General features: G+C 37.0%; 1 protein-coding gene across 1 annotated transcript; it reads left to right on the top strand.

The window, feature by feature from the left end:
• The first annotated feature begins 826 nt into the window (after positions 1 to 826).
• On the top strand, positions 827 to 3532 carry LOC113330119 (B3 domain-containing transcription factor VRN1-like). Its single transcript, XM_026576977.1, has 5 exons — positions 827 to 917; positions 1184 to 1604; positions 1721 to 1854; positions 1992 to 2675; positions 3138 to 3532. Exons 1-5 carry the CDS (start codon positions 846 to 848, stop codon positions 3399 to 3401), a joined length of 1575 nt encoding a protein of 524 aa, XP_026432762.1. The 5' UTR covers positions 827 to 845; the 3' UTR covers positions 3402 to 3532.
• The last annotated feature ends 10541 nt before the right edge of the window (positions 3533 to 14073 follow it).

Here is a 14073-nt window from a genome sequence, read left to right as displayed (position 1 = left end):
CAACCATTTTAAGATCCTAATAACAGTCAATGCATGTAGCTAATTTGGGCGAATTTTTCATTTAACGAATATTATTGCACATATTATCACAATCAACCATCAGTTAAAAGAAAAATCCATGCACCAATAAAGAACCCAATACTACTGGGTACTGAACACCGTCTTCATTTCGGAATTATATCATGAAAATATTTGGTGTACCGAAAAGCAGCACCGTGATTTGGTGTGAGAGAAAAAAAGTTGATGGACCCCATCTTTTACCCACCCCTGCAAATTTTTCCCAAGACTGTCCTAACAATTCTTGAATTTTTTCACGGTGTAGATCGCGGGACACATCTTTGGTGTGTGTATCATCGCTGATTATATCTTGAAATCAAGAAGATGTTGGCCGTTCATGCACCCAGTGTTCTCCCCCAGTGACGGTGATTTTAGTTCTCATAAAACTGTACCACCAAACCTTATCTAATTGGGAAACGGAGACCACCACCCCGAGATTTTACAATAGTAAATAGATTCCCATCTCTAAAGGTAAATAATCCACCGCTCTAAAGAGGAACTGCACGTGTCTGGAAGACTTTGACACGTAAGCCTGAACTAAGTTCGATCGATGGCTTCCATTAATTATGTCGGAGATTCTGAATGTTTTTGATTCGTACGATGTACTGATACGACAATACAAGATCAGTTGTTGGAGCTTAACAACATCATCAAGTCATCAACAATAAACAGTAACAGACACCACCACGTTGGTGCTCTGTGGATATATACAACCTCTCTCTCATGCCATGACTTGCTCTCTCTCAAATTTGGTCAAGTAAAACTTGATTGCAGACTCAAACAAGAAAATGGATGCTCGGCAAAATTTCAGCAGACCCTCTTTTTTCAAAATGATGACTGGAGATTTCCAAAAAAAGCTTGTAAGTTGCTCTCTCTGTTCATTTCTTTACAAAATTTACATGGGTTTTATTTTATCATAAACTGTTCGGAGAAATAAATACTTGACTGCTGAATTCAAATTGTTGGGGTTAATTTTTGTTCATTTGTTGTCAACTAAACATGCATGTTAGTTTCGTCTCCGTTTCTGGATAGACAATGAAGATTTTTATTAGTTGCATTAATTCTTGGTTATTTTTTTTTTTGACGAATGCCTGAATTTTATTGTTGTTATGACTCAACTAAGCAGAAAATGCCAGTAAATTTCATTGGGACTTTTAACGGGATGATACCCTATGATTCGAATCTACGAAGTCCATTAGGATGTTGGAATGTGAAGGTTAAAGAAGAAGAACATGGTGGTTTATCTTTCCGTAAAGGATGGCCTGATTTTGTTGAAGCGCATTGTTTAGGCCATGAGGATGTTGTAATTATGAAATATATTGGTAATTCGCAGTTTTCTGTTAAGTTGTACGGTAGAAATGGATGCGAAAAGGTATTGCCTTCCGCGGGTAGCAATGGCGTAAAATCGATTTCCTCGAGGAAGATGATTGAATATGGAGAAACGAGTAAGGGAAAAGTCATCACTAATTATGGTACCAACTTTGATCGACATAAGGATCGTGCTGACGATATTGGAAGAGATTCCTTTTGTTCCGACAAAAGGAGCTGTAAGTTATTCTTGCATATTCTTCTCTTTAGGCAATCGAGCAAAAAAAAATGTTTATAGGCGATTACCATTATACGATGTAACAGTGTACACATGTTTCTTGTGTATAATGTGTAGGTGGATTGCTTAAATACGATTCACTGGAGAGAAAAACAACTGTCAGAGGGACAGGGGGTGAACGAGAAGAGTGTTCGCGTAAAGGGAAGCCGTATTTTCTCGTTATTTGGACAGAGGATAAGAAATATCAAATGGTGAGATTCCTCATTACTCATGTTAGAACTGACTGAATGTATCATGTTGTTCATGGTGGTGTTAATGTACTTTCTCATAGTTAAGTGATCTCTGAATTCTACTAGAATTGAATATTAATGATTTACATCTCTTGCAGGAGATTCCCGTAAAGGTGGTAAGAAAAATAGGAAGGACATTGTCTGATATTGTCGCTCTGAGGACTGCTAATGGTAAACTTTGGAATGTGGAACTAAAGAGATCGGAAGGCAAGGTTTGGTTTCACAAAGGTTGGATGGAATTCATTGAACATCACTCTTTAAGGGATGGTCATGTTTTGGGAATCACTTACAATGGGAATTCACAATTCTTTGTGCGTATTACCGATGTTATGGAGCGTTTAGATGATTCCATCAACCAAGGAGAGTCCAATCCTAAGAAAAGACGCCGGTTGAGCCAAAGGGAAAAGGACAACGTGATATTGTTGGACGCACCTCCATCTCGAGCTCATGTTAATAGTAAGACAGATGAGGAAAGAGCAGAGTTGTCATTTCCTCCAGGTCTCGAAGTCCCCATTCAACTCAACAAAAATAAGGGTACAAAGTCTTTGGTGTTGCATAAAACCAGGTCAGGTGAACGCCTACCGGTTGCTAAAGAAGAAGAAGAGAGTGAAGACACGTCTGATTCACCTGACGCCTCAAAACTTTCCCGTAAATCATCTCGGAGATCCAGATCCGAAGGCAATGAAAGAGTGGCTGAAGTAACCAAGTTATTCAAGCGTCAGACTCAAAATCCTTTCTTTGCAGTTTGTATGCGAGATAGCTATTTAACTAATGGATATCTGGTGAGACATCTTGACAAACTTCAACTCTTTCACACGGTATATTTTTTTTTTCCGTTTTTTCTTTCCTGGATAAGGAATTTTATATGTTGAGCTAGCAGCTAACGACTTTGCATAAGTTTCATTGAAAACATCAGGTGGATGATGCACCCGAGTCTTAGGATATATGCAATGCACGTTATAGATAATGTTCTAGGCGAGTGAAAACAAGTTCAGTATACAAGATGAGGTTTTAATTTTGATTCCCAACTAAGGTTTTGGTATCTGTAATTTTGTACCCACAACTTATCTTGTTTACTCGACATACGCCAATTTAGTGTTGTCGGTAATGCTTTTCTAAAGGTTTTGAACTTTTGAAACCTACCCTGCCTTCTGGAATGGGTACATAAAAACAACTGTAACTAACTAGTTTGCCATTTATTGATGTGTTGCATTACCTGAAGAAAACTTTTCTTACTTGTGCAGCTTATTCCTCATAGCTTTGCTAAGGAACATCTACCGAAGAACATAAAGAATGTCATGGTTCGAAGTTCAGACGATAAAGTGTGGACGCTTGGGTACTATTACAGAGGTTATGCAGCAAGACTATCTGCTGGTTGGACTTCTCTTAGACGAAGTTTATGTCCGACGGAAGGAGATGTTTGTGTCTTTGAGGTGCTTAAGGAGAGAGATACAGAAATGAGAGTTTCTGTTTACAGGGAGATTGACAATGTACTCACCAGAATATGATGGAGTATAGAAAGGCATCATGCCAACATTTTATTTTATTTTATCCAAGTACTGGTGTATGGTAATTCCAACTGCTGTCAGGATTTAGCTGTTAATCCATTTCATCGGTAAATTGTGCGGGCATGAACATGAACATGATGCATGTTGCTGCTTGGATCTATATATGTTTTTTTTCTTCTTTTTGAAGCAATGAATCTATATATGCTAGAAATATTGATTCCACGTCATGTGACTTAGGTAAGAAGGCTGCGGCTTTTCAGTATACTATTGAACTTCCCACGACATTCCAAGGTTGCTAGTTGCTACAATCAGGATATTTATCAAAATAAATAAATAAGGGGATTTTAATAAAGTGTCACACTTTCAATTTCATGCTATCGTCTTTTTCAAAATTTATTTAATGCCACACATTTGACCTTTTCCATCCAAAAAAATTGCTGACATCAGTTAGTGCATAGGTGGCAATTATTTATCTTACAGGGTGTTAGTCCTCAAGGGAGTTGGGGGAGTTGGGTGTAGTTGTGTTTTTTCCCGTTAGTCGTGAGGGAGTTTGAGGGAGTCTCTTAAAATCCCCGTTAGTCGTGGGAGAGTTTAGAAGAGTCTCCCCAACTCCCTAGAAAACCCCGTTAATCGTGGGGGAGTTTGAAAGAAACTCTTAAACTCCCTGTTAGTGGTAAAAATTAAAATGATAGGGAGTTTGTTTTCCTTGGGAGTTCTGAGGAGTTCTAGGGAGTTTATAGTGTATTTTTGCCTCACTTCAAATCTCTCATAAAAGTAGAGATTTTGGGAGAGTCTCTCAAACTCCCTACACTCAACACACCAAACTCTCTCAAACTCTCAATACTTTCTTACACTCCCTCAAAATCCCCAAGATTCAAAATACATTAAACTCCCTCCAACTCACCCGTGGACTAACCCCTGTTAGTAAAAGACATGTACACCCTCAAATCATCTCCCAAAACCAATTGAGTTAAATCAATACAACTGTAATCATTGCTATGAAATCCCACAGTCAACATTGATAAGAAATGAGTATCGGAGTCAGCCAACTGACTGGTCTAAGTTGGTTCCATTGCACGACCTAATTTGATGTGCACCATAGTGGTGCTTCATCAAGCCTGTGTAGCACCTGCATTCACCAACAAATGTATTCTTGCTGCTCAACTCCTTTTCAACTCTCCATGTAGCTTCTGCAACTGCTACCTCTCAGCATTACAGCCTATTCCTTGCATCACCACCTGCAACAAACTATTTCTCTGTAAAGCCGTCATTCTCAGCTCACTGTCACTACCAACATCATCAGTTACAACCCTGCAAATTCTGTTCTTCCACCAACTTCACTTCCTTGTCAGCTCAACAACAAATCTACACTTCTCTGTCATACATAATCTACAACACATGTCTCCATCACTTCAACACAATGAGCATCATCTCCGCACTATGAGCATCAACACATCATTTCTACAGCAGTAACTCAAACATTTCAGCTCCAACTTCTCTCCATCACTGCAACAACAACAACTGCAATTTGTACCTAAAACCTAGGCATTCATCTATCCGAGCTCCTCTTCATTGTTTGTTGCAGCTCAACATGTCTCTCAACTACAGCTATTTCACCGCACTGTAGACCCTAGTCCATTTTACATCTCCAGCTTGTTCTCAACTCAAACCACTGATGCAAATACCAACTCCTCGATACATACTGCAGCTGCAACACCCATCAGACCAAACAAACTCACAAGCCTAGCACCACCATCTTCTCAATTTCAGCTCAAGTACCCATCTCCTTCGATTGCCACAGACAAATCAATTCAAACCATAAAATTCTCATGTCTTCATCTTAGATTCAAAATCATGTATCAAACCCATGTTCTTCTATGAGCAACAGAAATTTCATTATAGACTCACATCAATTCTTCATCTCCTGCTCAACCAAATCCAACCAGTTCTTCTCTCTTCTTCCAATTCTAAAACCCCCCATGACAATTCAATCGATAGAAACTCAATCCTTCACAATTCTCGATCTGAAACTTCACAATTCACACAACTCCAACAAACAAACAAATGTATTTCAATTATAGATTTTCTTATAAAAAAATAGAAATCACAATTAATTAATTTAGCCATTACACGAAATCATGAAACCCCTCTTTCTGATTTTACAACCTTCCGATTAAACCCCTTATGTAATAAACCCTAACAACATCTTCCCCATTTATTCCCAAAACAATCTGATTAGGAACAACTTTACCACTTTCCAAAGAAATTGAAGTAATCAGTGATTTATGGTGATTCTACTTGTGGTCGTGACCGTAAGAAGAAGAAGAAAAAAAGGGAAAGAGAGGCGAGAGAGTGAACCAGAGAAGAAGAAGAAAAGGGAAAGAGAAGCGAGTGTCTCTTAATTTAGGGTTAGGTTATAATAGAGTGGGATTAATTTTTTTATCAGATCAATGGTTAATAATATACCCGGTTTTTTGGGTCGACTCAGTCGGTCGGTTAGTCATGTGCAGCCCTAGTTGTTAGGAAATTGAGAAGGCTAGTTTGGTAATAATGCCACATGTTTTAGACTTTTTCAACGACAGTTGACTAATCAAGTGGGCCTTAACAGAAATCTTAACGTTTATGGCATTTTATAAATTCTGAAAAAAATGGTGGCACTTTATTAAACCGGAAAACCAAAGTGTGGCATTTTGTTAAAATTCCCAATAAATAATCACAACTTCTCTATATAAAAGTATATAAGAGTAGAGAGGTCAATGACAGAATTAGTAAACAATAAAGGGGATTTTAATAAAGTGCCACACTTTCAATTTTATGTTTAATAAAATGCCACCGTTTTTTTAATATATATAAAATGCCACACTATTGACTTTTTCCATCCATTTTTCTGAGAAATCGGTTCACTACCGTTAGTGCCTATGTGGCAGTTAATCAGCCCTAGTAAAAGACATTTAAGCCCCCAAATCATCTAACTAGGACTGATTCAAACCCATTTAACAGTGTGAGTCATTGCTGGTCTGAGTTGGCTGGTTTGATCGATCATCGGGCTCACCAGAATGGGGCATCATTGAAGCCGAGTTGACCTACCAGAACAAGGTAGATCGAGTTTATGCTATTCCGGGATTTTCTCAGGAAAATTTCAGGCAATTTTTCCCTGGAAATTTACTAACATTCATCTATACTCTCCCTGCTGCTTCATTCTTTTCAGTTCTCCAACATCCACTAAACACATCTTGTCCTTGTAATTCGATCTAATACAAACAAATTCATTTTTTATCTTGATCTCTAAATTCCTCGTTGCAGCCTGTAATTCAAACTCAAAACCATTCACAGAAGCATCTCACAACACCACCAGTATCATTCCTCCGAATCACAAAACTCCTTTTCTATCGCAGACCCATTCATTCCATGGAAGTGAGCTCAATTACCATCTGATCAATCAACAACAACGGGACTTCAAATCTGTTTTTCCTTCTGTTAATTAAAGCTCAACGCAACAAATTCTACCATCTGCACAATACCAACAACATACATTCAAACCCTAAAATCTATTCCTCTCCCATCAGCGGCGTCTTCTTTACCCTAAAATCTATTCCTCTCCCATCAACTCCAATTCATCATCTCTTCGGCTATATATCCCCTTCTTCACCAGCAGCGACGACCCTTCTCTATAAAATTAAGCATATGAAATCGTAAAAAATGAAAAGCAAATTAAACCAAATTCTAAAAACCACCTCAACTGTGTGATTTAAACCTAATTTTGGTAAACCCCAAAATTTTCCCCAATTTCATAAATTAAGAAATCATACACTTGATTAACAAGAAGAACAGGAGAAGATAAAGATTTTTACAGGTGGTGGTGATGCGAAGCAGTTGTGGTTGTGGTAATTCTATTGAAGAAGAATGTTATTGCGGCAATCCTTACTCATCTCGGTTTATTCGACTCAATTTGAGGTGGAGACCAGAGAGACCAGAGAGATGATAAACTTGTAATACTGTGAGGATAGATAAGTAATTCTATCATCAAAAATTGACTAGGTCAGCCATAAATGACCAATCATGTGGGCCTTAACGGAATTGATAACGATTGTGGCACTTTATATATTCTGAAAAAAATGATGGCACTTTATGAATCCAGAAAACCAAAGTGCGGCACTTTGTTAAAATTCCCAGCAATAAATTCACACATGTTTAAGCGTAGTATTATGTATAAATGACAGAATCGGATGAGACTAAAATTGGTTGGGTAGCCTCTAATTCCAGCATGAAATGCTCTAACAATTCTCCAGTATTTATTAACTTCTAATTATATAACCACAAACATGCACTACTATTTTTTGAAATTGCATTACTGTTCTTTGAAATGAAGTTGGAGGTGGTGGTGGTGGTGGATTGCTGGTGGCGGTGGAATGATGGTGGTGATGGTTAAGTAATAGAGAAAAAATATTATTGTTTATTTAAATAAAAAAAGATATTATAGGTGATAGATTTGGAAAACAATTCTGTAAGGGAGGGCACTAAGGTCAACCATTTTTCAAGTAGATAAGGATTCCTAAGGCATATAGGTTTCGTACATTGTTAAAATAATTTTATATACAATTTCGTAACCGAACGTATAGATTGTACAAGGATTTTCCATATAGGTTCCTGAACAAAAAAAATGGTGGCGTACTAGTTACAATCTCATTTTCATTAAATACATATCATCCTCACACATAAAAGAGAACTTAATGGTTATTAGAAGGTTACAAGATTCCCACTCGATCGATGGCAAGCCGCACTACCTTGAAGATATCACTGCACTGATTCATCTTTCGTACTAATCATAATTACTGACAAACTATAAACACACCAAACATTTTGAGTATCCGACCATGAAACAATAGCTCATACATACAGTTAATAATTACTAACTAACTCGAATGACTCTATCTACCGATCGAAACGATCATATGCCTAAATAATATATCGATTATTATTGATTACAAAGGATAGTAGTCACCAAAAAGATTCTAGTTACATAGAAAAGATTCATTTCATCACAACAGAGATCAACACCTATGAGTATTCTATAATCCTGTCTAAAAACCTTTTTACACAACAAAAAGACTCTAATCTTGAAAGCAAAGAAAACATTTTCCAACATCAGACAAAAAGTATACCCTACAAAAACAGTAACTTAATTATTTATAACTAAAACTTGAAACTTCAAATGTCGTTCATATAACTAAAACAACAAAAAGAATATGAACATCCACGGCACATCCAAAAAGGTAACAACAAACAGAAAGACATGTTGAAAAGAAACTTGTTAATTATTTTTAAGCTCTTTGCAAAGCATATTTACTCAGCCTCTTCATGTGTCCCAGGGGTGATTATCAATAATCCTCCCCATCATAGCTGTCACCGACCTCCTCTTCATAGTGTACATCGTATTCACTCCCAAATGAAATTGTTGACCATCATTCTCATTATCATCTTCAGATTTATCACCGTCATCATCACTACACCTTTGTGTTAGAGTATTGCTCGGTCGAACTCGCATGCGATGCTATCTCAAGCATGTTTGTCAATATTAGTGATCAAAACTGTATGTCTTGATTTCTAGTATACGTATGACTAAGTCTCGGTCTAAGATAATTAGGAATAGTTGAGCTCCAGACTCCATGGCGATTATCTTGAAAAGACGAAGAACTACTCAAGGAACCATTGGAACTTCATCCGACCAAAAGCTATGTGGAGACTTGAACTCATCTTGTCACTAAAAAATCTATCTACTCTATCTCCTACTCTTGAGACAAAAGTCGTATAAGTATGATATTTTTTATACATACGCATTTGCTATTTCGAGCCGAGTTTACTCTCCTATCTTTTTATCGAAATACGTTTTGGTAAGCTTTTGCTTTAACCATCTTCATATTTACCCGTGACGAAAGTCATGATGACATTTCAATCTTGAAAATATCTTTGATGACGATAGTCGATTCTTTATGTCTAACGACTGTTATAACATTATAAAAGAATGTTTCGATGATTGAAATGTAGAGTTGAGAATATGTAACCACCTATGGATGTAAGCATATAGTGTGTTCGCACATTAGTGTATAAATCTATGTGCCGAAAACCAAGTGCGTGCATATGTGTGCATGAAGTATTGGTGAAGGAGACAGGTTGGGTACGCGTACTGGCGGAAATTCACGACTGTGAAATTCTGCTGAGTTTGGATTTTACGAACTCAAAAACCAGTCACCTTAGGTACGCGTACCCGTACTGGCGGAACTTTTTCGCCCGAAAAAAGTCGGCTGAGTTTGGAAACTAAAACCAACTCAAAATCCGGTAGCTAAGGTACGCATACTGATTAAGATTTATGATTTTGATTGTAGTAATGAGGTTCAAACTCTCGGACTTGTGAAGGATAACTTTTTAGACTTAATAGAAAATAAATATATACAAAAATATTAACAATGGGTGCGAGAGGTAACCAAGACACTAGATTCCACTATTATGCAAAATTGAGTGATAAATATTTCAAAACTCAATTCAATTCTTAAGTCCTCTTTTATCTTTAATTCACTATCAATCATACATATTCTCAAACATTATTTGTAAACCTTAAGCATAGATTATCAAGAGATTAAACTAAGCATAACCTATCAAACTGAATAACAAATAATTAAGAAAATCATTCAAACAATTTAAAACTCTACAAAAGCAGCGATTAGGTGAATTATATAATTAAATGAAATAGTTACCCATTTATGTTACGTGAATAGCTTCCTCCATTTCCTTGGTTACGAGGGAATTAGCTCATCATAGTATAAATGCTCTCAAAATAATTTATTATGGCTCAAAAATGGTTTACAAATGATGAGAAGAAGATAAAATGGTGTAAACAGCTAATGTGCGACCCACATGAAGCGTCACACAAGAACGATAAAAGAGAAGTGCTATTGTCGTTGTGGTTCTAAGACCCACACCTATGACCCACGAAGACTTGTCGTTGTCACTGTTGAAGAACGACGGTTCTTGGACGTCCGTTCTTCATGTTCTTGAGTTGCAGCAGCAGAAACCTTTTCCTGCAACTCGTGATTTCTTCGTTCCCTTGTCTCTGCTAACTCCCCAAACTCTCGACACCCCTTCTTTGTGATACCAGAAATCTATTTATACTCCTCAGCCTCATTTAATTACGCCATAACTCAAGATAATTCTCTCTTTACTCGGCTTAAAGAGAAAATATTTTTTGGATATTTTCTTCCTTTAATTAGCTCTCCACGCGCTGAAATGATGTATAAACACTCCAAACATGATCTTACACGCTGTAGAATTGATTCAACACTCTCCAAACACATGAGTACACGTCTAAATTTGATGTGATCGTGTGATATTCATTTCTTGAACGTGCTTCCTGATTTCTTCATTGCGATGATTTCATCCAATTATGATCGATCCTAACACCCAAAATGTCTTCCTCTATCCATATCACAAATACCCATTGAAAATCAGAGGTTTAATCGAACTCTAACCCCTCCAAAAATCGATCGACCCAACTGCCAGTGAGAAGAAATATTTTCACGCCTTTTTCCAAAATTTGAATTATAAGGAGAAAAGTGTCCTCCCCCTAATCCTGTACGGGTGTCCCTTTAGCAATTGGGGTGGAAATAGTAATTTTTCTGGGTTCCTCTGGTACATTTCTGGGACGCTTCCGGTGCATTTCTGAGGTGCCTTCGGTACGTTATCCTGGGGTGTAAACCACTACTTTTCGAGCTCATTTCGCCGCAAAGGCTTATTTCTCTAAAAACATCTACAAAAACACAAAATAACACAATAAGTACTTAATCGAGTCTAATAATACAGAATATTGAGAACAAAATAGACACATAAATGCGTCTATCAAATACCCCCAAACTTATTATTTTCTAGTCCTCGAGCAAAACTAATAAAAAATAAATAAAACCGAGTTAATCTCGGGAGGGTTTACCAGAGGTGTGCCCACAAAACCATTACTCCAGACCCTAGCTTATCTATGCAGAACCTTGGAAGGCACTAAAGAATCTCCTTGGTTGGCATACTTATTGACTATAAGAGGAAGCACCCTGATGCGAAATTCCAATTGTTGTACACGAGTTTGCACTCAAGCATACTAAAATTCATATATAAGTGACAGAGCTCTATTCAGATAGTCGCACTATGGACATCAATATCCGGAGTCAAAACTAATCACAAGGATTGATCAAGAAGATGGATATAGAAAAACATAGATGGTTTTGATGTTTACTAAGTGAACGGCGTTTCCCATATCTGTCTGAAGGCCTCCGCCAAAATAAACCTATCCTAATGGATTGAGATACTAGTCTGACTAATATCAACACACTGGCATATACAAGGCTACCAGTGGTCGATAACCTAACTCTAGGTCAACACAACTGGCATATACAAGGGTACCAGTGGTCGACTTTATTGAATTTATTCCTTTTGGTCAAATGGTCTGGTCTCAATTTTTTTTTCATGGTATCTCAATCACTCTAATTCACCCTAGCATTGGTAACAACTTGAATCGTGAGCCCCACCAAATCACTTAGAAACATATTTAAAAAGAAAACAACATCAAAAAAAAGAAGTGAAAAGGACTCAACGAGATATGGTGAAACTATCATGTTATTCTTAACAACTGAGCTGTGTGATTTTATAAATAGACTCTTTAGATGTTGCCATCTAATCAGATTGGTTCCTCAACTCCTACAATCAAAATGCTTCCATCCACTTAGATTAGTTAGTGCAATCCTTAATAAGCATAAATTTCTAGTCTCTGGAGCTTATTTATTGCAACTAAGAACTTTCTCCCAAACCCCCAAACTTAAATCTAACATTGTCCTCAATGGTCTAAAGATGAAATTAAAAGCATGAACAAGGAGAAACTGTTACCAATGAAGCAAAAGAGATAAGGAAAGATATTACCGTGTCGCACGAATATTGGGTTACCTCCCAAGAAGTGCTAAGTTTAAAGTCTTCAGCCAGACTAAGCAAGGATTAGTCACCATGTAGAATCATATAGTAATAGCCGTAATAACTGTGGGTCATCTGGATAAAAAAGTGTTACCCACAAGAAGAGGAAACTGCAACAGACCAAGAAGATACCAAACATACCCTTGCTTAAGACAACTACATCTAGTTGTGGTTCAGGTTTAGGCTCTATAAAAGGGTCTAAATAAAAGGTTTTCATCGGTTGGATTTCCTCAAAGCTAAGATCCGGTTCAGGTATTAGAGTCTGGAAAAACTCAACTAAGAACTTAGAAGCACATAACAACAACCTGAATAATTGGGGATCCTCTAAGTCAATTAGATTTGACTCACAATGGTCATCCTTAAGAAAATGTGTCGACCCTAATATCCTAAAGTAATTAGGTTTAGTCTCAAAACTTAATATCCGACACATCTGAAAATCATATGTTCCCACAATTGGAAGAAAAGTTTTTGGTGGGAAAACAAATTCAATCTTGGTATCATAGCCTAGGTTAACCACATCAACCAGAGGATGGGTTTCTAACAACTGAGCTCTCCTATGGACACAACTAGGTTCAGGAAAAAGTGTATGAAGATAATCTTGTAAGATGGATGAGGCACAAATTTCAAGTCCCGACTGAGGGATCTTTGTAAGAGCTAAAGGTATGGCACAAGGGGTATGATAATCACCCCCAAACTTAGATTTTTGGGTATCTCTAGATAGACTAGCTACAATTTCATTAATTTCTAGATCGTTGGAATCCTGAAAATAGTCAATTTCTTCTTCTAGGTTATACTCAAGTGACGCATCCTCACTCATATTTAATAGCTCTACGAGTTCATTTTCTTCGTCTAAGACCATTGTTTCTAAATCGCTAGACTCTAAAACAGCATTATCAAAATAAACTCGTTCCTCTAAATCATTACCGACTTCGTAATCAAAAGGAAATACTACATCATCTAAAGAGGTGGTATCTATAATCAAATCCTCGTCCTTTTGAATAGGTGAATAATCATTAAAATTATCGGGATTTGAACCAGAAATAACACTATCATCATAAAGTTCATTTAGAGTAACAAATTCCTGATCACTATGCCTACAAATTTCAAATTATTCATCAACACTATCCACATCATAATAACATGAAAAAGATCGAAGCTCATCAAAACAAGTAGTGCTACCAATTCTAACCTTGTTATCTTGATTATGTAAATAACTATCTTCATTCTCAAGGGTATTATTGGATACACTATATTGGAAATTCAAGTAATTTCGAGCAATTCTTTCGTTCGTCTCAGCTATCCGCTTGAGGTGGTCTTCTAAAGAAGGTTCACTCATTATTGTAGTTCTTTCGTCTATAATTATACTATTCATCTCAGCTAACTTACGCGTCGACTCAGCTAACTTCCTGAGGGACTCTTCTAAAGGAGGAATAGGAATAGAGGGATCATAAAAAGGACTACTTTTCAATAGTTTGATTGTATCCTATAGAGACGAAGAACTAGTACTATAATCTTATTGCTCGTAAGACTGATGCATGTGTGGATAGTAATTGGGCTCACCAGGGTATGACCCATATACTTCCAAAGGATGGCGTTCCCAACCACTATTCCCAACATGGTCATAAAAAGGATGATGTCCATATTCAAATTCAGGTCGATAATCATTGTA

Source organism: Papaver somniferum, chromosome 1 (genome assembly GCF_003573695.1).
Source record: "Papaver somniferum cultivar HN1 chromosome 1, ASM357369v1, whole genome shotgun sequence".
NCBI lineage: Eukaryota > Viridiplantae > Streptophyta > Magnoliopsida > Ranunculales > Papaveraceae > Papaver > Papaver somniferum.
Note: the sequence above shows the minus strand (reverse complement) of the source record. Positions and strands in the feature narration are given on the sequence as shown.

What these genes read in the sequence shown, in the direction of transcription:
- LOC113330119 (XM_026576977.1), top strand. Translation starts at nt 846, where the DNA reads ATGGATGCTCGGCAAAATTTCAGCAGACCCTCTTTTTTCAAAATGATG. An exon ending in TTGTTCCGACAAAAGGAGCT is followed by an intron (nt 1,605 to 1,720) that starts GTAAGTTATTCT and finishes TATAATGTGTAG; the next exon opens with GTGGATTGCTTAAATACGAT. An exon ending in ATTTAACTAATGGATATCTG is followed by an intron (nt 2,676 to 3,137) that starts GTGAGACATCTT and finishes TTACTTGTGCAG; the next exon opens with CTTATTCCTCATAGCTTTGC.